Below are 26,944 nucleotides of genomic sequence, written 5' to 3'. Positions count from 1 at the left end.
GTCTTGGTTGGGATGAGGTTCTTCTCAGCAGGCCTTGCTGCATCTGTGTTTTTATAACCTTGGAGACTAAGAGGTTTTGTATATCTTGTAAGTTTTAGGGCCTTCCTAAACTTATGAATTATTTACTTTCCCAGTCTTAAAGCCCCACCCCCACCCCTACCCCTAGAGCTCCTCAAATCTTAAGGATCTCCCTCCAACACAGAATGTTCCAATCTGGAGGAAACTGCCATACATCAACAGTGACAGCAAATATGTAGTGAGCACCCATGATGTGCCAGGTGCTGCCCCAAGGGACTCAGCTTGTGCTTGGGTTATTTCATCTTAAAACAAAACAAAAACAACCCCAAAACCAAAAACCAGACATCTCTAATCTGGGCGTGGTGGTACACGCCTGTAATCCCAGCACTTGGGAGGTAGAGGCAGGCAGATCTCTGTTGAGTTCAAGGTTAGCCTGGTCTACAAAGTTAGTCCAGGACAGCCAGGGCTACACACAGAAACCCTGTCTCAACAAAACAAAACAAAACCAAAAAACCCTATAGACGAAATTACTGTTGTCACCTTCATTTGGTAGGTGATGAAACTAAGGCACAGAAGGATTATGTAAACGGCCAGTGACCACACAGCCAGCAGAGCAGGGTCTTTCCAGCCCCGTTGTCCTCTATTAAGTTAGTGGTGATGCTGTGTCCAGTGGAGCATCACTGCCCAGTTACCACCACACCTACCCTAGTCTGAAATGATGAGAGGCTGGCCTGGTGCCTAACACTTCTTTTCCACCACAGAGAAGCAAGCTCAGGGAATCTTTCCCAGTGAAGAAACAAGAAATATTTTTTCTTTCTTTTTTTTATAACCAAACCATTTTCTGTAACAAAGGGCTTAAGTTCGGTAGCAAGAAAGACCTATTTACAAATCCTTACAAGGTTAGCCTGGGCCGTGCTCCTTCAGCCCTCGTTTGTTCTTCTGTAAGATGAATACAATGTCAGTCCAGGAGGTTACTGCAGACGTTAAGTAAAAGAGCGCTTGGTCAGCACCAAGCAGGTCCTCACTGTCTCCTTTGACTTTGAGAGAACTGGTGCATCGATCCTCTGAATTCTTAAGTTAGCAGAGGATCTGGCCAGCCTTACGTGTCAGGCACCCTAGTGGGTGCCTCACGAGGATCTCCCTCTCCGGCTGTTCCTGCAGCTTCCGAGAGGCTCTGCAACCCTGCTCTGGGCTAAGTAACTTGGCCAAGGTGATGTTGCTGGTCAGTGACCAAGCCTGGATTGGAAAGCTGTCCATCCTGGAAACCACTGATGTCTCCATCCTCCTGCCCCGCATGCTGATTTGGTCCACATGCGATGGCGCTTGGGTATTTTGAGAGAGAGCCCCAGCTAAGAGCTCCTAAGGAGCAGGCTCTGAAATCCCTGAAGGCTACAGTGTACCCCCTTGTACTGTCCATGTCATAGAGGCATCATGAACATATTAAAAATATGCTGCACGCACACACACACACACACACACACACACACACACACACACACACTAAAACACAAAGAAAATGAATGAGCTGTGGGTCTGAAATTCGATAATGGTCTATAGTATCCTTTATTTCAACCTAATATATACATGTCCTGCAAAGAAAATAACTCCAAGCTGCCATTTTTAAAAAATACTCAGGACGTACCATTTATGTTTTAAAGGGGAAATTTGATCAAGACCGTTCCTCCATTGGATAGTCACCTAAGCCTTTACTTTAATTTGACCCCATCACCTACACGGAGAATGTCTGACTACCCCTTTCCCACTCAAGCCAAGGTCAGTGAGGAAGAGACCCCGAGTCTTCTCTGTAGGAAGGCAGCAGCTGGGGCCTAACAGCTGAGGGAGATGGCGGGGAGGGTGCAATAGGCTCAGCTTGTCACTCGTGTAGACTGAAGATGAGATGACAGAGGGTCTCTGGAACTAGCTGTCCTCATGTCCCTGTTGCTGACTCACCCCACACCCACCTCCCCTGGCTGTCCCTGGGGGGGGGTGTCAGTCAGCACATGTAATAATGGGGGGGCGGTGACAATGTCTGTCAGAGGTGACTCATTAGTCTGGGACAAGGCAGTAAAACTCACATTGGGGATTAACTGTTTTAATTGCAAGAGCAGGTCATAAAATTTCCTTAAGGAAAAAAAAAATAACCGACCCCCCCCTCCAAAATATACAAAACAATGAAAAGACAGTGGGCACCATCCGACAAAGGCACAGGACAGAGAAGAGGCACGCTGTTGCTCTTAGTAGTTGATGGCTCTGTGAGGCCACGGCCACGGGGCAAAGAGGAAGAAGCCACGGGAAGCTTGTCACAACTTGCTAAGTTTGGGGAGACAGAGTTGAGAGTCTGGAAAGAACAGGGCAGCTGCTGCTCACAGCTTAGCAAGCCAGAACGGGAAGAAACAGGAGCCCCAAATGACACGCAGAGGCTCCTCCTTGGCAGTTCATCTGAGCAGCTCACACGTGTAAGAAAGTTGTCTGGCAGGTGGGGGTGGGGTGGGAAGCTGCTGGAAGGAATTAAAAGAAAAAAAAAATAATGCTCGCACAGCCTCAGGAACAAGAGTCAGAGAACTGTGTAGCTTATGGGGGGGAGGGGGTGAAGACTGCCTAGGAAGGTCTTCACCTCAGCGGTGAGCAGTGGTGAGGCCTGAGTGGAACACTGCTCCCGACACTCCTCAGACGCCATCAGAGTAAGACATGGAAAGAAAAAAGCACCGAAGTGTTTGCAGGTAACACAGCTGCATCTCACAACAGAGCTCAGAGAGGTTTAGGTAGCGCAGAACCGTCCGGCGTGCACCAAGTAAGAGCCACGATGCATTCAGTCAGAGATTATAATGCAGGAAAAGAAGCAAGAAAAGGTGACCTTAAACGAGAAAAAAAAAAATCAGCCAAAATGGATGGGGGAGAGGCAGAATGACGTGGCAGCCCAGAGAGCTGGACCCCTGTGCTGGTTAGTTTTCTGTCAACTTGATACAACTTAGATATCCGTCTCCATCAGATTGGCCTGTGTGCACGCTGTGGGGCATTTCCTCGTTAATTGATATTGGAGGGTCCAGTGTACTGTGGGCAGTACTTTCCCTACGCAGGTGGACCTGGGTTGAATAAGAAGGCTAGCCAAGCATGCTAAGGAAAGTGACCCGGGAGACATCACTCCTCTGTGGCCTCTGCTTCAACTCCTGCCTCCAGGCTCCAGCCCTGAGCTCCTGCCCTGCCCTCCATTGAAAACAGACTATGGTGTAGAAATAGAAGCCAAATAAGCGCCTTCCTCCCCCAAATTGCTTTGGCCAACATTTTATCATAGCAATGGCCAAGAAAACTAGGACAGCTGGCCTTAATCCCTGTGCCTTCAATTCTAAGCAGCCCAAAGTGAGATGCCTCCCTGGTTGGTGCAGGGAGAAAGAATTAAGGCCAGGCCTTAGACTTGAAACCCAGTACAGATCTGCCACAGTGAAGCAGTGTTGGGCAGAGCTATATAATACAGCCCAGCCACCATCTGTAAAGGGGCAGCTGGAGCTGTGTTGGGCCAGGCGGCTGATCGCTTCCATCACGCCTACTTCCATCCCAGCTGCAGAGCAAGGAATAAGACTCAGCTCACCATGGGGAAGGGCCAGGTGTCGTGAGAATTATGGAATTTTGGTTTCCATAAAAAACTCAGAACTATTATAAGAATGTGGCTTTGTTTTAATCACAGGTATGGGATATGGGGCTGCTTTGCGGCTGCTGTCTATGATTGTCTCGTGCTCTAGCAGTGGCATGGCTTTGCCAGATGCAGATAAGTTTCTCCGATTCTGTGATGCTTGGAATTCTGGGAACTTTTCAGATGGTACATAAATCCTAGCACCCTGATAGGTAGGTGGTCAGTGGTTGTTGGTTGTTTATGGGGGCCGGTGGCAGTTGGTTAGTAGATATGCTCAAAGAAAAAAATGAGAAAGAAATTAGATTCAGAGATCTTTTTCTATCTCTCGCCCTTCTTTCTCTCCTATCTAATGATAGGGGGTGAAACCTGGGAAGGGGGATAACAGTTGGGAAAAAGAAAAACCCACAAAGTAGAAAAGACCAGCTACAAGCAAAAAAAGAAACAAGAAGAAAGAAATTAGATTTAGGGATCTCTCCCTCTGTCTCTCTATCCTTCTTTCTCTCCTATGTAATGATAGGGGTGAAATGGGGGTGGGAAAAAGAACCCACAAAGTAGCAAAGTCAAGCCACAGTGAGGCACAATTATTATGGGGTCAATGCTTAGAGATGGGGGTGAGAATAAAGTGTTATACCACCTGGTAGAGACTTGGGCCCAAATGGGACACACTTGAGTTTTGTATCTCTGCCAGCTGTGTGATGGGCCTCAAACACCCAAGATTGTGTGAATATTTGAATCTGTGAGACTGAGAGGTGGCTTAACTTAGCACATGCCAGGACTGCACTCACCAGCATTACCCCAACCTTGGACCTCGTAGCATGACCCAAGATCCCATGTGGGTAAGACAATTGGAATCACAAGATCTTGTCCTGGAATTGAGTGCTCAGCTGGTCAAACATAATCCTGGGCTTATCCCAATGGCCTCCATCCTAGGCCTGCCAGTGGATGAGGCCTCTGAAACAGTTGTAGTGCTAGGAGAAGGCATGCCACAGAGGGACACTAGACCTCTGTCCCACCTGGCACCACCCATGGTGGTTGCAATGCTTGTGAATCAGGGATTTAACTCATCAGCTGGCAACCCATAGCTATGTGGGCCTTGGTTGTAGCCTAGCTGTTGGGCTGGTCTTGGCAGGTTGGCTTAGGGTGTAACATAGGTTTGTGGCAAGGGTAGCCATAGTTGTGACTAGCGAGTCATAGCCTGAGGCCGGTCACTCACTGTGGTGATGTCCAGAACCAGTTAGAATCCTTCAATGTTTGACCTCAGGCCGGTGACTATGAATTGAGACACATGGGCCGTTCTAGGTCACAGGGAGAGGCTTGTGAGGGCAGCCGGTTCAGCTGATGGGCTGTCTTGGTTATTTCTGAACAACGCACCATCAGCATATTCAAGAAATCTGGGCCTGGGTTGCCCTTTGTTCTTGAAACAGTGACTGCATGCTGACAGCAGACTCATGGCTTATTTCTATCTGGGTGCCACCCAATGCTGGAAAAAAAAAGAAGTGACCACATGACTCCGTGTGTCAACATGCATCTAGCAGGTGTGTCCAACCTTTTGGCATTGACACATGATGCCGTCATCTACAAGATTCATGCTCAAGAGCTACATGATCCAGTGACAAGGTCACACACAAAAACTTCAAAGTATTTTAAAACTATGTTTATTTACACATTTATGGATGTTTTGCCTGCGTATGTGTGTGCACCCCATGCATACCCGGTGCCCAAGAAGGCCAGAGGAGAGCATTAGGTTCCCTGGCACTGGAGTTACAGATGTCTATGAACTACTGGGCCTAGGTCCTCTAGAAAAGCAGCCAGCGCTCCTAACCATTGAGCCACCTCTTCAGTCACTCACAATGTTTTAACCAAGTTTCCAGGCTTGTGCTGGATTGCATCATAGCTTTCCTAGATGGCACACCCAAAGCTTTTAGGAAGCCATGACATGATACATGGGAAATAAACAATTTACTTTTGAATAAGCAATGGATCGAGGATAAAAATCAAGACGAAAGTTAAATTTTTCCCTGGAAACAAAAGGGAGACACAGCACATCAAAGTCTACAGCATAGATAGTATAAAGATGAGAGTAGGCTGTCCCTCAGTTGAAGAATGAATAAAGAAACTGTGGTACATTTACACTATGGAATACTACTCAGCTATTAAAAACAAGAAATTCCCAAAATTTGTGGACAAATGGATTGAACTAGAAATGATCATAATGAGTGAGTTAACCCAGAAGCAGAAAGACTCAAATGGTATATACTCACTTATATCTGCACACTAGCCCAAGGGGCATGTCCCATGAAAGTCTTCACTTACCAGGAAAGTGGGACAGAGGGGAGGATATCCTATTGGGACTCTAGGTGAGAGAAGCATGGAAGAATGGGGAAATAGAAGGATCCAGAGGGTCCTAGAAACCTACAAGAAGAACATTATGATGGGCAGATCTGGGCCCAGGGATCCTGCTCAAATTATGGCACCAGCCAAGGACGATACATTCAGTAAACATTGAACCCCTACCCAAATCTAGCCAATGGACAGGACACTCTCCACAGTTGAGTGGAGAGTGGGATCTGACTTTCACACAAACTCTGGTGCCCCATATTTGACCACGTCCCCTGGATGGGGAGGCCTAATGGCAGTCAAAGGAAGGATAGCAGGCTACCAAGAAGAGACTTGATACCTTATGAGCATATATACGGCAGGGAGGTCCCCCTCAGTCACAGTCATAGGGGAAAAGCAGGAGGGAGGGAGGAATGGGAAGATACAAGGGATGGGATAACTATTGAGATGTAATATGAATAAATTAATAAGATATATTTTTTAAAAAGAAAAAAAAAGATGAGAGTGTGTAGCAACCTATGTCCCATGAGAAAAGTGCAAAGATCACTGCCCGTCACTGTCCTCCAGGAGCTAGCGATGGAAGGACCAGCCAAGCCCCATGTGAATATAAAGAACCGAGAAGAAAGCAAGTGGAGAGAACAAAGCCCATCAAAGATCTGCAATCAGGCCTGATGCTTCTAAGAGGCCTGACTTATACTAAGAAAAGGACAGGAGACACCAATAAACAAGGCCAGAGAGTGGAAGGGGGCGTTACAACAGGCAGTTCAAAAGGTCAGAGGTGACTGAGGTCACAGTGAACAACTGTACATAAACAAATGTGATAACCTGCAAGAAATGGACAGATTCCTAGACAGCAATGTACCAAGACTGAATCATGAAAAAAAAACCAGAAAATCTAAATAAGTCAATGACAAGAACATAATAATGTTGTAATATACCAACAACCAACAACACTGGCTTCTGGTCTCCACACACATGTGCATGCACACACACATACACGCAGGCAAAATACATGTTTAGAGATATGAATTTTGAGTTTATCATTAGCACGTGCTATTGATGACGTGATACTAAACCTAGCCACATGCTGTTCAACATGTACTGGTTTCCACAAGTTAAGCATGCAATTGATTGCTGTCAATTATGGCTTCATTCAGGGCTATCGATAACATTAAGGAGAGGGTATTGGCTGCCCAGAGGCTCTGGCATAGTCACCTGTGCATCCCCACTGTGAGGGGTCCAGGCAGGATTCTGAAACAGAAATCTGGCCTCCTTTGTCATAATTTTTCTAAACTCGAGTAAGCAGAACTTTTTTTTATTATTATGTTACACCTCAAACATTCTAAGATTCCTCGTTTGGGGTCCTCTCCACAACCATTTGAGACCCACTAGAGATATGCAGCCTCCATGTTCTGGGTAGCTATACTTAAATCACGAACAGCAAGAGCCCCAGAGTTTACCAACTGAGCCCACGAGCTGACTGTGAACACTGACGTGTTCTAGAATATCCATTTGATGTCACGAGGCTCGGGGCTCTTTCAAGCCCTCCAGGCAAGATGTGAGAGTGTTTATTGCACTGAATGAGAGGCAAGAGGGTTGTTTTGTTGGCACTGTGTTGAGTAACCAGCAAGATTGTGCTGTGGTTCTGAGTGGCGGTGAGATACTGAGGAACGTGGTTAGAAACTCACCAGAGCTGGCTTTGCCCATTGCTGTCTCCTGTCTCTTGGTAAGATGCTATCTGTGCGCAGCTTCTAAACAAGCAAAGTGTGCGCAGTCAAGAAAGTCAAATTTAACAAAGCAGTCGGGAAGAGGGCACGAGCTTGAGAGTGAGCACTGCTCTGGCGGAACACCTAAGTTTAGTTCCTGACATCTGTGTCGTCAGGCAGCTTTTACAACCACCTGTAGCCTCAGTTTCAGGGGATGAGATGCCTTCCTCTGGACCTCTCAGACACTCACACTTAAGTGTATGAGTGTGCATGTGTACACACACGCAAACACACACACACAATTTAAAAATATTAATTTAATCTTTAAAACAATAATTGATGCCACTTCTGGAAACTTCTCAAAAACGTACAAGAGGAAGACATATTACTTTCTAGTTCAATCCATAAGACCAATGTTACCTTCAAACCAAAGCCAAGGACTCCACAAGAAAGTAAATTTCAACATTTACTATGAAGAAAGATATAAAAATTCTGCAAAATAATGGCAAACTACATCCACCAGAAAAAAAAATTTACAACTTGATGAAATGAGAGACATTAAAGAAGTTAAGGTTGGTTCAACATCTAAAAGCCAACCAATATTATATACAATATTAACAGGATATTAGGGGGCAAACACACAGTCATCTCAACACAGACAAGATAGTCATTCGACAAAATCTAATGACCCTTCATGAAAACAAAAAACAAAAATAAAAACCCCAAGAAAATGAAATCTAAGATCACCTTTTAAAATTATTTATTTTCTTGATTTTTTTTTTACATTAAAAAATTATATATACTGGAGTTACAGATATCTAAGAGCTGCCGTGTGGGTGCTGGGAACCGACCCCAAGTCTTTGGCAAGAGCAACAAGTACCCTTCATCACCAAGCCATCGCAGGGCTCCTATTTTATTTTAAGTCATGTCTATATGTGTGTGTGCCTTTGTGTGTATATGACACATGTGTAAGGGTGTGTATAAGGCCAGATGCACTGGATTCTCTCGAGTTGGACTTATAGGTGGCTGCCAGCCAATCAGTGCCGATGCTGGGAAGCGGACTCAGGTTCTCTGCAAGAGCAGCTAGCACCCTTAGCTGCTGAGCCTTCTCTCTGGCCCCTAAAGTTTCTTTCTTAACCTCAGAAAGAGCATCTGTGAAAGATGCACAGTTGGCGTCACCAATGCAAGCCTGATAGTGTTCTTCCTGATGTCAGGGGAAGGCCAGGGTGTGTCCTCTCACTTCTGCTAAATAGAAACCAGAGTTTAGCCAGTACAGTTGGTGCCACCTCCCCCTCTCCTGAAAGGAAAGAAGGAAGGAAGGAGGGAAGGGAGAGAGGGAAGGAGGGATGAGGAAGAGGAAGAGGAAGAAGGAGAAGAAAGAGAAAGAAGAAAGAAAGAAAGAAAGAAAGAAAGAAAGAAAGAAAGAAAGAAAGAAAGAAAAAGAAAAGGTGATGACAAGGCTCTCATTTGATACTTCAGAAAGTAAAACAATATTTACAGATAAGGGTCATCCATATAGAAACTCCAATGAATCCACAAAGAAGCTGTCAGAGCTACTGAAGGGTTCGTCATGGTTGCAGCAACGGGCGTCAGTGCTGCTGGCTGTATTTCTACAGATAAGCAAGGGCATGCCAGGAGTGAGGTTTAAAAAATAATTCCATGTATCAATCCACCAAAAGTTAAAGGCCTCGGGTGAGAGCTCAGTCAGTAAAGGGCTTGACTCCCAAACAAGAGGACCTGAGTTTGATCCCTCAAACCCATATAAAATGCCAGACATGGTGGCACATGCTTATTATTGCAGTGGTGGGGAGGTGCAGAGGGGGGTTCCCTGGGACTCACTGGCCTGGCACTCTGGTCGAGGACTACAAGAGACCTTGTCTCAAAGGAAGAGATGGCATTCCTGGGAAGAGTACTTGAGATTGTTGTCTGGTACACATACACACACACACACACACACACACACACATACACACGTGTTTGCACAACCACACACATGCACCCACCCACACATGAACACACACACATACACATGCACGAACATTTAAATACTAGTAAAATTTAGTGAAGGAGGCATAGGGATTGTATCCTGAGAAAAAGATACAGATCATTGAAATTAATAAAGTTGTATGCTAAGCTTGTTAAGTTGGCCACTTCCAAACTGACTTGAGAGTCTAAGGCATTCTCCACAGACATCCCAGCTGGCTTTTGGGCAGAAAGTGACAAGCTGTTCTTAAACTCATATAGAAATGCAAAGGACGCATAGCAGCCAGAAATGCTCTTGAAAAAGAACAAAGTTAGAAGACAAGTTGCGTCTCGCCTTTAAAACTTACAACAGAACTGTAATAACGAAGGCTGTGTGAGACTGGCAAAAAAAAAAAAAAAAGGCTTCATAAAATCTGGGCGTGGTCGACCTGAGGTTACAGCCCTTTGGGAAGAAGCTGAAGCAGAAAGACAGCAACTGAGGCTCCAAAGTGAGTGTCCATTGAGCCAGGACTATACAGAACCCCCCCCCCCGAAAACACAATGCAGAGATTCATGGGATGACCCCAGAGCAAATCTATACATTTATTCTTTGTTTAACTTTGACAAGGGTGTCAAGAGATTTCAGTGTGGGAAAAATAACCTCCCAACAAATGGCATGGGAGCCACTGGATGCGCACACACACAGAGCTCCTGGACTTGTATCTTACCCGTAAACTACCATCACCTCAAATGCATTAAACGCCTCAGTGTAAAAGCTTAATTATACTACTTTGGAACAAACCTACACACAAATGCATATTGCCTTAGGCTCAGCAGTGGGTGGCTGTTGGCAAGAGCAAGAGCAGCAGAGATTAGATAAGTGGGACTGTGGTGGTTTGAATGAGAATGGCCTTCCTAGGCTCAAGTGTTTGAATGCTTGATCCCTAGCTTTTGGAACTGTTTGGGAAGGATTAGGAGGTGTGGCCTTGCTGGAGGAGGTGTGGCCTTGCTGGAGGAGGTGTGGCCTTGCTGGAGGAGGTGTGGCCTTGTTGGAGGAGGTGTGGCCTTGCTGGAGGAGGTGTGGCCTTGCTGGAGGAGGTGTGGCCTTGCTGGAGGAGGTGTGGCCTTGCTGGAGGAGGTGTGGCCTTGCTGGAGGAGGTGTGGCCTTGTTGGAGGAGGTGTGTCACTGGGGGTCTTGCTCTCCTTCTCTGCCTGTAACTTGCAGATCAAATGTGAACTCTCCTTCTCCAGCACCGTGCCTGCCTGCCTGCTGCCACATTCCTCACCATGCTATTCTAAGCAACCCTTTGAAACTGTGAGCAAGCCTCCAGTTAAATACTTTCTTTTATAAGTTGCTTTGGTCATGGTTGTCTCCTCATAGCAATAGAACAGTAGCTAAGTCAGGGACCTCAGAAACGTGTGCTGTTTCATGCTTCAGTGAACAATGTGGAGAAAAAGGAAAGACACTGAAGAATAGAAGTATTTAGAAAAAAAGATGTTCGCTGAAACTCTAGTGGTTCTAAACCTTCCAATGCTATGACCCGTTAATACAGTTCTTTATGTTGTGGTGCCCCCCCAAGCATGAAATCATTTCATTGCTACTTTATTATTGTAATTTTGGTACCGTTATGAATCATAACGTAAACATCTGATTTGCAAGATATCTGATATGCAATCTCCAAAGGGGCCGAAGACCCACAGGTTGAGACCCACTGCTCTGGATGAAGGAAATCTGAAGGATGGTTACAATTTACAAACAAACGCCTGCAACTCCACTTTCATGACATAGTGAACTCAGATCTCACACTTCCCCAAGTCTGTTAGACTTCATCTGTCCCCTTTATATCCAAATCCTGAATTGGTCTACAGATCTTGGCCACAACCTGGCTATTTAACAGGTTGGGTTTGTTGTTGTTGTTGTTATTGTTTGGATTTGTTTTTGGCTTTGACTTTGGTTTTTTGAGAGAGGGTTTCTCTGTGTAGCCTTGGCTGTCCTGGAACTCACTCTGTAGGTCAGGCTGGTCTCCACCTCACTGAGATTCACCTGCCTCTGCCTCCTTAGTGCTGGGATTAAAGATGCCACCCCCTCCTGCTATTTTTTTTTTTAACAGTTTTTAAGGAACATTTGTTTTTTAATTGTGGGCATATAGGTATCTTGTGTCTGTGCCCTATGCATATATAGTACCTCCGGAGGCCAGAAGAATGTCAGATAGTCATATATTTGCCACCACATAGGTGCTGGGAATTGAACCCAGGTCCTTTTAACTGCTGACCCATCTCTCTAGTGCTCAGTCTAGCTGTTTTCAAAGTTGCTGCTTGGCATACAGGCTGAGGTACGGCTGCCTCAGTGGTCCCCAGCTGTTTCCAGTTGCATTGGCTGTTGAGTTGCAGGCGCATCAATGCATGCTGTCTATGATTCTCCTCCTGCAGGCTGGGCTCCTGGCGATGCTTCCGGTGACCCTGCACAGGGCTGTCGCTGAACTCACTGTTGCTTCCCACTGCTGAGTTGTCTGTGGCAGGTGTCATGGATTAGAGTCACCTGAAGCTGCCCAAGCCCCGCCCCGTTAGAGCTGAGATGCTGCCCGCAACGAAAGCCATTTCCCGCTCATCCTTCAGATGATGAGACTGAGGAGAAAGTGTGGACCGGAGGGTGCGTGTTCCTCTTCCGTGCCTCTTCATTATTAGTGCTTTACTTTCTTTTTAAACCTGGCTTCTTTCCTGCCTCATTTCCTTTCTTCCACCTTCTCCACCCTCAAAGGATTATAGTAATTAGTGACCCAGGGTTTGGAATAAACAAATTGGGTTGAGCAACAGAGAGAGCCTTTTGTTGCAATGGAAACCATGATTTGATTTTTTACAGAATTAAACAAGAAGGAAGTAACAATTTTTTTAAAAATCACTTTACAGTATTCCAGGGGAGAACAGGCCTAGAACTCCCTGGGATCCCTCTCCATTCTCCCTTGAAGCTAAGGGTTACAAATTCCAACAGGCTTTACCTGACATTCCACTCAAGCCAGAGTCTAGCGCTACCTGCTTGGACTCGGGCACACATTTGACGTTAGATTTTAGGCCCCTCGGTGCTCCCATCAGGCCTCAGCACCCATATGTGGGGCCCAGGACACCACATCTTTGCAGAAAAGCAGCTCTGGAGTATTGGGGGGTTTCTGTCTTCCATCTCCATCCTCCTGGCTGGCACCCATAAGGTGTAGGGCGCATGCGCTCAACACTCGGTGCTGCAGCACGTGTGTGTTAACAGAACTTACTAGACGGGCACAGAAATGCCTGAAATTGCTCGAAGGTGGACTTCTGTCTCCTGCCAAACTGGCCTCTGCCCGGAAGTCTTCATTTTCACCTTCAGAGGAGCCACAGGTCTGCAGCTGTCCTCTGCTGAGGGGCCACCCACCCTCTGTTCCCAGCTGTCCTGCCAGTGTGTACTAGTTTCTACTCTGCAGAGCCCACCATAATGCCCTGGAGAGAAAGACTCTAGAACTAAATAGTTTCAGATTCCCAAGTGATCCTGTTTGTGGTAAGATTCCTTGCCCATGCTCTGAAAAACGTCTTAAAAAAAAGTCATCAATCAACCCCCAAGCTCTTAGGATCCCTAGCTTTTTGCCTAGGGAGCCCTCTTTCCTTCCTTCCTTCCTTCCTTCCTTCCTTCCTTTTTTCAAGACAAGGTTTCTCTGTGTAGCCTTGGCTATCCTGGACTCACTTTGTAGACCAGGCTGGCCTCGAACTCACGAAGATCCAGCTGCTGAGTAGTAGCCATTGGTGCTCAGTGTGGGCAGAGCATGTGGAGTTCACTGTAAGGATCATCCAATTGATGCTATTTCTAGAAACCGACTGCAGTCATTGATTGACAGTTCCCTTAAAAGGCACGTGAACCTAGCAGAGGAGGGATGAGGTGGCAGTTGAGTAGCTTTCAGCAGAGGACAGAGGGTGCAGTTGGGGGTTGGGCACTGAATCCTTGGTGGTGCCCCTTAAAGCTGTAACTCTGAGGGTAAGGGAGTGGGTAGTGGTAGATAAGCCACACCCAATATCATTTTGATTGTGCCCGCGGCTAAACCATGCAGGTCTTCAGAAGCATTGGTAGGTATGGCTTCATGTCTGAGAAATGTTTTGACCGGCAGGGTGGAGGGGAACAGGCAGGGGAACTCTGCAGCGTGGATGTGCTCCACCGTCCACTCCCCTTGCTCGGAACTCTGAGACTGTTTTCAGCAGCCTGTCGTGCAGATGTGGAGGGCCCTGTGATCAGCATCACCGCGAGCTCACGCTGCTGCAGTCAGTGGTGGCTCTGATGTGAGGATTCCTACAACACTCCTAATTAAAATAACTGCAGGAGAATTGGGAGAGGAGCCCTCAGTAAGGGACGCTAATGAACAGATGTCCTGCTCTGACACCTCCTCAGGCTAACGAGCCTCAGCCTCTAATTGGTGTAATTAGCAATGAATGAATATGAAAAACAAAAACCAAAACCAAAAAACCCTCACTTTCCCTTGTTCCTCCAGCTTTGGTGCGCCTGAGCTCTCTGCTCTGGTCGCTTGGCTGCCACTGGTTTCCTTCATCAAGCTCTGCCTGGAAGGGGTCTTCACCTCCTCCTGGTAGTGGGGATCCTGACTCCTGCCCATAAGTGGCTGCACCCTTGGTCCTGCATGAAACTGAAGGGTCAAGGTTCGTCTCAGGCTCTTTAAAAACCCTTACTGGCAGCTGGGCATTGGCACTCAGGAGGCAGAGGCAGGCGGATCACTGTGAGTTCAAGGCCAGCCTGGTTTACAGAGTGAGTTCCAGGGCAGCCAAGGATACACAGAGAAACCCTCTCTTGAAAAAACAAACAAACAACAACAACAACAAAACCCAAAAACCCCTTGCTGGGGTTGGCCTGTATGGCTTCCAGAAATTTCTTTTTATCATAAATTTGTACTCATACTTGATGAAGGACCTTCATCTTTTCCTAAGAAAATAAACCCCCCCAAACAAAGTGAAAGAATATGTGTTGCTATGGAAATCACTGAATGAAAAACTTATTTCCTACTCTACTGGTTGAACAGGGAAAAGGAAGAAAAGGGACCAGCTATGTAGGAGGGAATTGAGGTAACTAATCATGACTGAAGAAGGAAGGTCCTCTCAGGAGGCTGGTCTCCCACAACCCACAGCCACATCGTCCTTTAGCTGCACTCAGTGGTGCCCGGGCTCTCACGGAAGCTCAAGGGGCTGGGTGCTCTGGGAGGGGTCTGGTTCAAACTCCCAGAGATGAGTGGGAAGACACTGGTTTCTGTGAAGCCGCCCGCCGGCATCCGGGATGGTACCCACGGGGGCTTTTGAAAGCGGAAGCCAGCTTCTCTGAGCAGTTCTGGCTCTGGTAGGTTTCACAGTGAGTTCTCTCAAGATATTCTGTTAAAATTCGAGGGCATGGCTCATCTGGCACACCCATGGACAGCTTCTTAACATGTTATGGAGAGCTAGTTGGCTGCAGCCTGTTTTATTTCCCCAGGTCCTATTCTAATTATAGAACCCCTTAAATGTAATAAGCCTGCTAGTAATTTAGTCTTTTATTTAAAGATTGATTTTTTTTAAATGGTGTGTGTGTGTGTGTGTGTGTGTGTGTGTGTGTGTGTGTGTGTGTGTGTAGGTGCCCTCAGAGGCCAGAAGAGGGCGTTAGATTCTTTGGAGCTGAAGTTATAGGCAGATGTGACCTGCCTGGCATAGGTTCTGGGAACCAATTTTGTGTCCTTTGCAGGAGCAGCGCATGCTATTAATCATTGAGCCATCCCTCTAACCTTGCACTGGCTAGTTTTTGTCAACTGGATGCAAACTATAGCCATCTGGGAAAGGGGGACCTCAAATAAGGACTTGCCCCCATCAGATGGGCCTGTGGGCAAGTCTGTGGGGGCATCTTCTTGATTAATGATTGATGTGGGAGGGCCCAGCCCACTGTGGGCGCTGCCAACTCTGAGCAGATGGCCCTGGGTTGTCTAAGAAAGCAAGGCGAGTGAGCCGTGAACACAATGGTCCTCCGTGGCTTCTGCCTCAGTTCCTGCCTCGAGTCCCTGCTTTGGCATCTCTGGACGATGGGCTGTACATGGTAAGCTGAAATAAACCCTTTCAGTCAGTTCGGTGTTTCCTTACAGCAACAGAAAGCAAAGTGGGACAAGGCCTGCGAGCTACGTTTAATGACAGTCAGTGCCTTGTAGTCTCAGATTCTGAGGCTCGAATCAACTATGACTCAGAAATATTTAAGGAAAGAAAAAGCCAACTGTACCAGAACCATGCAGAATTGTTCCTTAAACAGTACAATATAGCAACTGTTTGCAAGCATTGCCCGGTGTTGGGTGTTTCAAGTGATCTAGAGATGATTTGAAGTGTACAGGAACATGTATGTGGGTTTTGTGCAAACACTACATCATGATGAGGAGTTTGAGCAGCCTCTGATTGAGCGACTCACAGTGGGGCCCTTGAGCCAATCCGTCCTGGATACTGCACACAGCGGTGCTGATGACCTTTGGAAAGCACCAGGGGAGAACATACCTAACGCTGGAGGGCAGCTGGCCTTCTGGACTAGCCTGTAACCTGGAGAGCAGAGGAGAGGAGGGGGAGGGGAGGGGGCGGGGAGGGGGAGGGGAGGGGAGGGAAGTTGTTCGAGATAAAGCTTCAGATGAGGTTTTTGAGCTCACGGAGCTGAGAGTCACACTCTGAACTGGGATTAAACTCACCAAGGGAGCAAGAGGGCTTTGTGGGCAGCAGCCTACCAACCTTCGTATGTTGACTGACCTTGCATGCCTACAGGCTGCATGGATCTACTTCTTTTAACCCCTTTCATAAATCACACTCACGAAGCTAGATTCACTGAATCACTCTGTTTGCCACAGAAACACAAAACAGAATAAAATACAACCTTTGTCTCCGTCTCAAACCTTCTGACTTTGATGCTTGTTGCTGGAGGGTTTAGAGACTGCTGATAACGAGAAGCCATATTCATTTGAGCGCCATTGCCACACTGGGGACCAAACATCTACCCCATATACTTTTGGGTCTACTTACAAACCTTTCTAAATCATATCACTAGTTTTCTGTGAATTATACCTAAGTCATGAACTGGGTTTATAGAAATTCAGACATTAGGAGTTCCACAGTGTGTCAGACAGGAAGCCCACTGTTCTCGAATACTAAATAGAATGACACATTATTTCAGTCACCTGGCAGTATATAATAAATATTCTCTAAGAAGGTCAAGCAGATACCATCTTCCATCTGCAGGTAAAGATATTTGCCTGAGCTCAGAATGGCAAAATGGGCGAATCACATTTGAGCCGCTTGCCAGGACTTGAACCCAGAGCTTCTGACCCCGTATTCCATGCTTTCTTGTCACATGGCCTTGGTCTCTCAGCCAGAGCCACCCAGGCATGAGGTTGGTCTGCACAGACAGAGGTGGAAAAGAGGTGAAAAGAAAGACTCCCACTGTAGCACATTTCCCGAAGGGAACCGCATGGGCTCTGTTGTCTGGCAGCAGCAGCGTTTCAGATGGGCACATCTGGGGGTTGGGAGTGTTGGAGGGACCGCTCACGCAATGTGACTGGCTGACAAACTATCATTTTCAGGAGCAACGCCTGCTGAGAGTGAGGACAATGTAGAAGACACCTGGAACTCTCAGGAGTGGCTCCAGAAATACGGCTTGCAGGCTCAGAAGCTGACCTTCTATGACGTCCTGGCTGACTGCTCCTTCCGCCATGCTGATGGCCTTGTTGATATAAAAGCCAAACCAGAAAATGAATCTGTACAGACTAGTGCGGTAGGTGAGAGGTGGTGGACGGTGGGCCTTCCCCTGATGTCTAAGGCAGGGAGTGAGACCTCCCTTGGATCAGAAGCCAAGGACAGGACCACAATGAAAGGTGGGCAGGAGAGGAAAGCATCTGGGGCTTTTGTGAAAGTGTCCTTTGCACCCACCTTCTCTAAATGGTACCCAGGAGAGTAGTGACAGCCTGGGCACGGTTTCTATGTGCATTAGTCTGTTCTGATTGGCTATGACAGAATCCCTGATCTCAGGTGCTTTAAGACAGAAAGCTTATACTTAGCTCACACTTTCCGAGGTCAGATATCAGGTAAGTATCGCCTGTTTGGCCCTTGATGCAGTCCCCTGGCTCCTAGGCACATCACAAAGAAGCAGAAAGAGAAACAGGCATGGGCAGAAGGGGACCAAATGCGTTGACAACTTCATCACACAGCAACCTGTTCTAACGAGCTCTCTTGCTGTAGGGCCAGCATTGCTTCCTGTCACTGGCAGTCCCCACGATCTTCCCCTAGACCCTACGTCTTAGAGCGTCTCCAGCTCTCAGCACTGCCCCACGGGGGACCTAACACAGACACTTTTGGAGACTCACTCAGAAGTTCAAGCTATCACCATAGATAGAAGGAAATCATACCCAGCCGGGCTGTGGTGGCGCACGCCTTTAATCCCAGCACTTGGGAGGCAGAGACAGGCGGATCACTGTGAGTTCGAGGCCAGCCTGGTCTACAAAGCGAGTCCAGGACAGCCAAGGCTACACAGAGAAACCCTGTCTCGAAAATCAGAAACAAAAAACAAACATACTCAAGCTACCAGCTGGCCCAGGAGAAATTCAAGTCTTATAAGCACCTGGATTGTTCAGTGTTGTCAGAGGAGAGGCTCTTTGTTCACCTGCGTTGAGTAGAAGGGAGAGACTGCCCGTGAGAATGAGAAGAAACAGGCATCTCTGCGGTCACGGAAAAGAGGGAGAGGAGGCACTGCTAGGAGGGCACACGGATGAGGGAGGCAGGGGTGGGAAAACAGAGAGGGCAGGGAGCGTGGCAGCCACAGTGTCAGGGTCTAAACTCACCTGGGAGAAAGGCCTATGAGAGAGTCTCTAGGCTGGGTTAAGCGGGCGTGGGAAAACCTACCGTAAACGCGAACAAAGCCATTGTAAACGTGCACAGCAAAGGTCCATGGACTGCGATTCTAGGCGGAGGAGAAAGCCAGCTGGGCGCCAGCTCCGGCTCCCTAACTCTGCAGATGCAGTGGGAGCAGCCGTCTGAGGCCCCTGCTTCTACCCCCGTCCCCAGATGGACTGTACCCTCAAACCGTGGGCCAACACACACCCTTCCTTCCTTCACTTGGGTTTGCTGAGTATCTTGTGACATCAAGAAGGAAAATGGCTGAGGCAGGAGGCTGACCTACTTTGTCACCGTCCATTCTTAGGGTAACGATCCCTAGTTCCGAGCCACCTCACTCACTCCCACAAACATACTTGAGTGTCTGTGAATGACCTGATTACCTTCTAAAGGCGCCGCCTGCTGGCACTGCCATGTTGGGGACTAAAGCTTCACATGGTTGGGACAAAACCACATGCAAACACCCAGGAGGGGGTGAAGGTGGTGGGCCAATGGCTGCACATTGTGAAATAGCCATGTGTATGTGCAGAGTAGGGACCACAATACTCAGTATAAGGTGTTGATGAGCACAGAGAGACTAACAATGTCACAGTGTGAAGTAGAAAATCAGTGCATGTGTGTGTGTGTGAGTGTACATGTGAGTGTGTGTATGTATGTGAGTGTACATGTGTGAGTGTGTGTGTGAGTGTATGTATATGTGAGTGTGTGTGGATGTGTGTGAGTATCCGTGTGTGTGAGTGTGTGTATGTGTGCAAGTGTACGTGTGTGTGAGTGTGTGTGTTTGTATGTGTGTGTTGTGCACCCTCATGACATGGGAGGATCAAGGTCCTGCTCAAACACTTGGTCACTTGCTATATCCGTCAAGGCCATTATTGAGTGGCTTGTAGATCCAGCGGACGGAACCCCCCACTCTCCCAGGTGCCACCACGCTGGCTGACCGCCTGCTTCTCGCCCTCCCTCCCTCCCCAGCGGGATGTTTTCTCCTAGCCAGTCAGCTGTTGAGCTTTTACCTCCTCACCCCCTGCGTGTTTACAATGGGCTGCAGGAGGAAAATATATAAATTGAGTTACAAAAATGCAGCATTGACGCAAAGCTTGCTTCCTGGCGTTTCCTAGGAGGCAGAGTAATTGCCGCCGCGCAGGGCAAATCTCATTTGTGGCTTTCCTTCCCAGCAGTTTCCTAGCTGCATAGACTTCATTCAGTCATGGTCAGGAAGTCATACATAACTACATTTTCATTTAGGAAATATTCAGTCCTGTATTAATCCTTGCCAATTTTGACAAAGCTCACTGTGAGCCTCTGGCAATATGGCCGGCCCGGGGCCAGCTCTAATGCTGAACTTTCTTTTCCTTCTTGGCAGTCTCAGTGAAAATTTGAGGGCCAGTTTGAAGAATGTGGCTTATGAACAGGGGCCTTAGCTCACATTTTTTTTTGTGCTAATAAAATAATATGGTGAAGGTTGAGAATTATGTTGTCTTACTATTTTATTTCATAGCTAGTAGAGAAAAAAAACAACAACAACACTGTTCTGTCATATTTTCAGACCATAGGTCCCAAACTGAGTTACTCCTAGGGTTATGATAAATGTATAATAGAGACATCTTGGTGGTAAAATAGGTGGATTCCTCATATGATTATCTATAAAAACACTGGTTCAGGTGTGGTACAGTTCTGCACACCTGAGATATTAAAAGCTAAAAAGATCTTGGTGTGTAGGGTTTCCAGGATGGACAAAGAGGTAGAGTTGTTCTGCCATTCGGAGCATCCTTCTTCATATCTTTGAGCTGGGCATTGTCAGGTACAAGTTGGGAAATGCCTGCCTGAGCGTAGAGCCTAACAGTTAGGAGATGCCCAGTCGATGTGGTCTTTTCTATGTCGCAGATATTGACGTCACAGGTAGAGACACAACACTGGCAGTGCTTTGTGCTCTGTGTCACCAAGGTACCTTAGCCACTTGTGCTCTATGTTTTACCCTGGAGGGAATGAAGTGGCTGGGTAGGGAATTCTCTTGTGGCCATTGTGAAAGGGATGCTCTGGGCCACCATGTTGCTATGTTCTGTCATGCTGCTGCCTGGCAGCCTGCCTCCACACAGTTTTATGGCTTGATATTGCTTCACTTGGCTGTACCTCAGACTCCTAGGGAGATGACATCATGGGGACTGAGAGTCAGGCAGGGAGGAAGCTTTTGTGTGACAGCCCCAGGGATGTGGCTGAGAAGGAGAGAAAAGGCACCATGGTAGAGAATGGTTCCCTTCATCCGTCCCTTTGGCAGCATGGCACTGGCCAACCCTGTCCTCACAGCTGACCCATGCCTGTCGACTGGCTCTGGTCCCCATGTGACCCTAGAATCCTTATCCTCTGTAGCAGGGGCTGGTCTCTCTTGGGCCTATTAGCCCGATGTGGGTGGTGGCCTTTAGTCCTCTTGCTGCTTCCTGACTATTGTCACTGTGTCATCAGACTGTCACTCACCTCCTCGGGCTGTGCTGAGCCCACCCCCTGGCCTTGAAGATGAGTTTCTTCCTTGCCACTGCTGACTCTAACCCATGTTTTCATTCTTCAGGATGTCAGCCCCATGAGGATGACCCTTACGGCACACTCTGACCTTTCACTTCTTTACCCCCTCTTCTGATGACTTCCTCCCCCCTCCCCTCCCTGCCGTAGGTGTGACCTTGTTGTTATGAAGCACCGCAAACATACTAACCATGCCACCTAGGTTACTTTCCTAGAGCATTTCCTCTGTGGCTCCGTGGCTTCACTGTCACCACACTCAGCTCACTGGGGTCTGCGGGCTATAATTCCTTTCCTCTGTCTCCGTGTGTGTGTCCCTTCCCACACATCCTCAACATTTTCCCATCTTAGATTACTGCATGTATCCAGCACAATCCCACAGCTATTTAAATCCAACTTTTGTGCTTTTTTTTTTTTTTTTTTTTTTGTGAATGGCAGTTGACTGTGCTGGAGAAGTCGGGAGGCAAACACTCAGCCATGATGCCCGGTTTCACTTTGGATTAACATTCTTGTCCCCAGGAAGAACTGACCCTGCTTCTCTCTAAAACCCTCCCTGGATGGACTTGCCTTTCACTCATTCATTCAACCCCCCCACTTTTACATTATACGCTCGATGCTGCCCTCCCTTCTAGAGCTTTCCATCAGCTTATAAGCATGCTTTTTTATGACGGGGTGTGTGTGATGTAGGCCTGTGTTGTGAGTATATGTGCATGCACGTGCGTGCATGTGCATGTGCGTGTGCGTGTGCGTGTGTGTGTGTGTGTGTGTGTGTGTGTTGTAGGTCAGAGGTCAGTGTCATGTGCTGCTCTTAATTGCTCTCCGTCTTATTTCTCTTTTTGAGAAAGAGTCTCTTACTGGACCAGAAGCTCGCGGATTTGGCCAGGCTGGCCGGCCACTGTGCCGCCGGGATCTGCCTGTCTCTGCCACCCCTCCCCCAGCCAGCACTGTGGTTGAGTGTGTGCTGAGGATCCGAACTCAGGTCCTCCCGCTTGTGTGGCAGGCACTTCACCAGCCGAGCCTGCTGTGATGGGGTGGGGGAGGGGGCGTCCTTATGGGGTTATGTGTCTTCGAGGCTCTGCTGTTCTTGGAATCCAGAGTATTTGCAGGTTTACTGGATACCTTCAGGTGCTTTTTGGGACAGTATTGGGGGATCTGGAAAGGGACATTGCATGGGTCCCTGGGGTGCTGTATGATATTTGATTACACATATGTATTTGATGGGTTTTCCCTCCTGTGCACAGATTCCCATCCCATCGGGGTGACTGCTGCTCTGCCTTGTGCCTCTTTTGCTTCATCTGTTTTTTCTTAAAAGTCCTCCAAAGAATGTGATCCGTTTTCTCTCTCCTGCTCTTCAGTTCTCTTCCTGTGTGCTCTAAAATCCCAATCGCGCAAAACCCTCACTTCTGCATGAGAGTTGGGATATATGCATTTTTAAGTTCAGGGATCAATTCTTACTCTCTAATTCCTTTCTCCCCTCCCTCCGTCTCCCCTTCCCCTCCCTTCTTTCTCTCTTCCCTCACCTATGTCCCTCCCCTCCCTTCCCTCTTCCTTCCTTCCTTCCCTCCCCTCCCCTCCCCTCCCCTCCCCTCCCCTCCCCTCCCCTTCCCTTCCCTTCCCTTCCCTTCCCTTCCCTTCCCTTTACTTCCCTTCCCTTTACTTCTCTTCTCTTCTCCTCTCTTCTCTTGCTCTTGCAGGAATCACCGGCTTCTCCTAGACAAGACAGGAGCCCTGTGTGCGCTTCTGGCCTGTTCATGACCTCTAGCACAGGGCTGTCTCTGGAGCAGGCGCCGCAGCATGTCTGTTGATAGAAGCGATTGGTCTTGCCCTGGAGATATGCGCTTAGGGCTGTATAAATAGAGCAGAGACTGGGGAGCCACCTGGCTGCTTCTCTCGCTTAGATGGTTTCTGGCTGGCCTTGTTGTTAGAGTTTTAACCCCAAAGCCCAGGCCCTAGGATCCTCACAGAGTAGGCTCGTTCATACCCCAATACCCCAGTTAGAGAGGCAACAGTGAATGACTGAGAAAGACTTCATCAGCATGGCTGCTGGTCACAATCCAAAGTACGGACAAAGGGGTTTGTTGGCCCCATTGTCTTTGGGGTACGGACTTGAGCTGTAGGCTTCAACAGAGGAAGTGTTGGACAGAAGGGAAAGGAAATGCACACTTCAGCTGTTGGGCAGGCTTGACCTGGCTCATCTCATCTCAGTTCTGGTTCTGTGAAGTTTGAAGCTGTTAACTAACATTATTGAGAGGAGTGGTTTGCCGCCCGCCCCCCCCCCCCAGCTCCCCAACCCCTCTGTGAGAAGATGGGATGGTGCATCTCATTATGGGGTTATGTGTCTTTGAGGCTCTGCTGCTCCTGGAATCCAGAGTAATTACAGGTTTACTGGACACCTTTGGGTGCCTTTTGGGGGCAGTATTGGGGGGACCTGACTGGGATATTGTACAGTAAAATGTTTCCGTTGCTCTTATCTTTATCCTCAAAGGGAGAGGCAATGGTAGGCACCATTAGGTTATACTCAGGTATTCCTCTGGAGGTCAGCATGCCAATGTGCAGCTTTTCCAGGTGATGACCTCAGAGGAGACAGACACAAAATTGAGGCAGAGATGTCTAGATTTTATTCTGTTTTTAGATATTTAGTGGGCCCCAGTGAGGAGCCATTTTTGTTTGTTTGTTTGTTTGTTTTTAGCAAAAGGAGTTTCTAAGATCCTGATGTGAGTCCTGATTTTGTCCTTTCCTTAGGACACCAATAAAAAGACAGTCCATGCCAAATACTGCAGCAGATTCATCCATGTGCCCTGGAAGGATGGGAGTTTAGTCCACGTCAACATTACCAAGGAGAAATGCAGGTGGTACAGTGAGAGAATTCACACAGCCCTGGCCAGGATCCAAGGGAGGTGGGTACATTTATGTGTGGTCACTAGTGGTCTAGTTTCTTGTGAAATGTGGGTCTGTGTGACTTCTTAGAGAAAGGTCAGCTGAGTGAAGAGGCCAAAAGACACGGTTAAGTCTAAGTTTCCACGTATAATTATTGACAATAAGGAGAGAAGCTAGCATTCAGACCTCACCGGAAACAGAGCACGGAGGTGTTACTGTGTGTACGTGCTGGGGGCATGCTTGAACATGTATGCATGCAGAAGGGGGTCAGAGGCTGATGTCCAGGTTCTTCCTCAGTTGCTCTCCATCTTAATTTTTTATTAATTTTTTAAAAACTTTTTACATATACATTTATATTATTACACATATATACGATAAACTACCTGCAGCAAGAAGAACCATGACACACCCAGGAATTATATAAATTTTACATTCTTAGTGTTTTGGCTATTTGTATTTGGCAGCCTTGAAGAAAATATCTTTCCTATCTTGGTGCATCTAAAATTCTGAATGTAAATCGATATCTATCATATCTCATCATTATCAACTTGAAACATCTATCTAGACCTAAAAACATCTTAACCCCTAAACAACTGAGCTTTATTGTAAACCGAAACCACCTTAATGGGGCTACAGTGCTCCAGAGAGCTGCCTGTCCCTGTGTCCTCAGGCCTGGAGTTACAGACCTGTACGGCTATACCTGGATTTTCTGTGCATGCTCAGGGCCCCATGCTTTTGTGACAGGCACTTTATCCATGGGGCCAGCTACTCAGCCTCTGGAGGAGCTATTTTGAAATGGTGGTTATTGGGAGACAGAGGACTGCTTCTCTCGGTGCTTTGGGGGCTCCGTGGTCCATGGGCATATTGCAGACTACTGCATCTGTACTCTCTCTTAGAGAACCATCTCATCTCAAGGCCACTCTTACGTAGATATGACTTATTGGAAAACAATCAGATGCTGTACATATTTCAGAAGACAATTAAAATACACGACTTTCGATCTCTCTCTATCCTGTTGTTTCCTTGCAATCTGCGGGTGCCCATGAGTCTGCTAGGCTGATATTGCGACCTCAGGGTTGACTTTATGTGGAAGATTTAAATTAACACCCTGAGGTTCCAGATGCCAGGCACAGTTTTAGACTATGGAGATCAAATTCATTTAGGCATATTGTCTCCGAGCTCACAGAGAACTGGGAAAATACGAAATTAAAAAAAAATATATATGAAAACCCCAGCTCTGCCACTTACTGTTTGGCCCGGGGCAAGTTACTTAATGTCTTTCTGTATCTGTTTCCTTGATTATAAAGTGGGAATGGTGATGACATTTGCACATTTTCTCTGTGGATTATGCCAGATGCTAAATCTAATGGGTTTCCATGGCAGCCTGCCACAGCCATTGAAAATGAGCATTCTCTCCGTCCGCGTGCTGTGTTTATTACAAACCATGCACAGCCTATGCCCATCTGCCCAGTCTATATGCCCGGAGCTCCAGCATCTCAAAAGCGGCGAGGTGGAGGATTGCTCACAGCAAGCTGTCCCCGTGTCTGGAGTCCCCTCCCCTCTCATTTCAGAGAGGACTGCCTATGGGACTTTGCGTTTTCAGCCTTGTGAGGACACGATGTTTACAGTGCACTCCAGCCTTTGTCCCCTGCCCTTCCAGCGTCAGGAACAAGCAGGAGTCCTTTTCCTGTTCTATTTTCTGCAGAATGGTGTGAGAGTTGGCACTGTCCTCGCTGCCTTATATATTTGGCAGAATTCACCATCGACACCATCGAAGCCTGAAGTTTTCTTTACTGTGGAAAGATTCTGTGGCCTAGAGCTTGGACAGCATTAACTTTTATGCCAAATGTCACTTCCCTTGGCTTGTTGGTAGTATTATGCTAATCATTCATATTGTTCCTGATTTTTCTCTTCAATCGTCTCATACGTTATTGAGAACACTGTTGAGATCACCGAGTCCTTTCTGCGTGATTCCCCAATGTCTATCAGCTTTTCCTTACTACTCTGAAGCTCTGTCAGTTGGTGTATATTATGTTCTGACAGTTATGATCCCTTAGTGATCAGCTCCTTTATAATAGGAAATGCTCAGCTCCACTAATGATACTGATTAGGAAATGAACTCAGTCTGATATCAGAGTATTCACTTTACCTTAGCCGGGTAGAGTCCACGGTTGATCTTTTCCTGTCCATTTCTCTTTGGCTGTCTCTGGTTGTAACTAGAGAAACAGAATGTGCACCACTGATGGCAGACAGACTGTGTACTAGTGACAGCAGACAGACTGTGTACCAGTGACAGCAGACAAAATTTGTACCAGTGACAGCAGACAGAATATGAACCAGTGTCAGCAGTCAGAATGTGTACTAGTGACAGCAGACAGACTGTGTACTAGTGACAGCAGAAAGACTGTGTACCAGTGACAGCAGAAAGACTGTGTACCAGTAATGGCAGACAGACTGTGTACCAGTGACAGCAGAAAAACTGTGTACCAGTAATGGCAGACAGACTGTGTACCAGTGACAGCAGACAGACTGTGTACTAGTGTCGGCAGACAGAACGTGCACCAGTGACGGCAGTGCTATGATGGTTTACATTTATCAGCTTGGTTAGATTTAAATCTGGGATCTTTTCATCTTTTTTCTGTTGCCCTGTCTGCTTTTTCTCTCAAATTTTAAGTTCTGTGCTTGCTTCTGATTCCTTTATGTGACTTCCTTTTGTTTGCATTGCTGTCATATTAACCCTGTTATGTTTTATCTTGATGTGTGTGTTTATTTGAAATTTACACTCTATGTAATAACCTCTCGGTCTACCTTCAAAGATCATACCAGTGTGTATAAGAACATTACACTGCCCCCCGTCTTTCCACAGCTATGCCGTACCTCATATGTGCAGCTCCCAGTTCAAAAAGTCTAATGACTTAATACAATGACCAAGAAGTAGAATAAATACATGTTGCCTTTCTTTACATTATTTCTATTATTCTCTACTCCTTTATATAAATCTGAATTTCTA

At 47.1% G+C, this 26,944-nt stretch overlaps 1 protein-coding gene across 7 annotated transcripts in view; it reads left to right on the top strand.

Annotated features, from left to right (window-relative positions):
- VWA3B (von Willebrand factor A domain containing 3B) overlaps positions 1–26,944 on the top strand; it is a 185,507-nt gene that overhangs the window by 69,263 nt on the left and 89,300 nt on the right. For all 7 annotated transcript variants that reach the window (XR_014773982.1, XR_014773983.1, XR_014773984.1 and 4 more), the window contains 2 exons: positions 17,244–17,434; positions 23,800–23,954. Coding sequence is in view for 2 of the 7 variants with exons in the window: in XM_084754603.1 (XP_084610729.1) it covers positions 17,244–17,434; positions 23,800–23,954 (346 nt within the window). In the remaining 5 variants the exon portion in view is untranslated. The remainder of the gene's footprint in view (positions 1–17,243; positions 17,435–23,799; positions 23,955–26,944) is intronic.

The sequence above is a fragment of the Acomys minous genome (assembly GCF_964271855.1).
Source record: "Acomys minous genome assembly, chromosome: 13".
In the NCBI taxonomy this organism is placed as follows: Eukaryota; Metazoa; Chordata; class Mammalia; order Rodentia; family Muridae; genus Acomys; species Acomys minous.
Note: the sequence above shows the minus strand (reverse complement) of the source record. Positions and strands in the feature narration are given on the sequence as shown.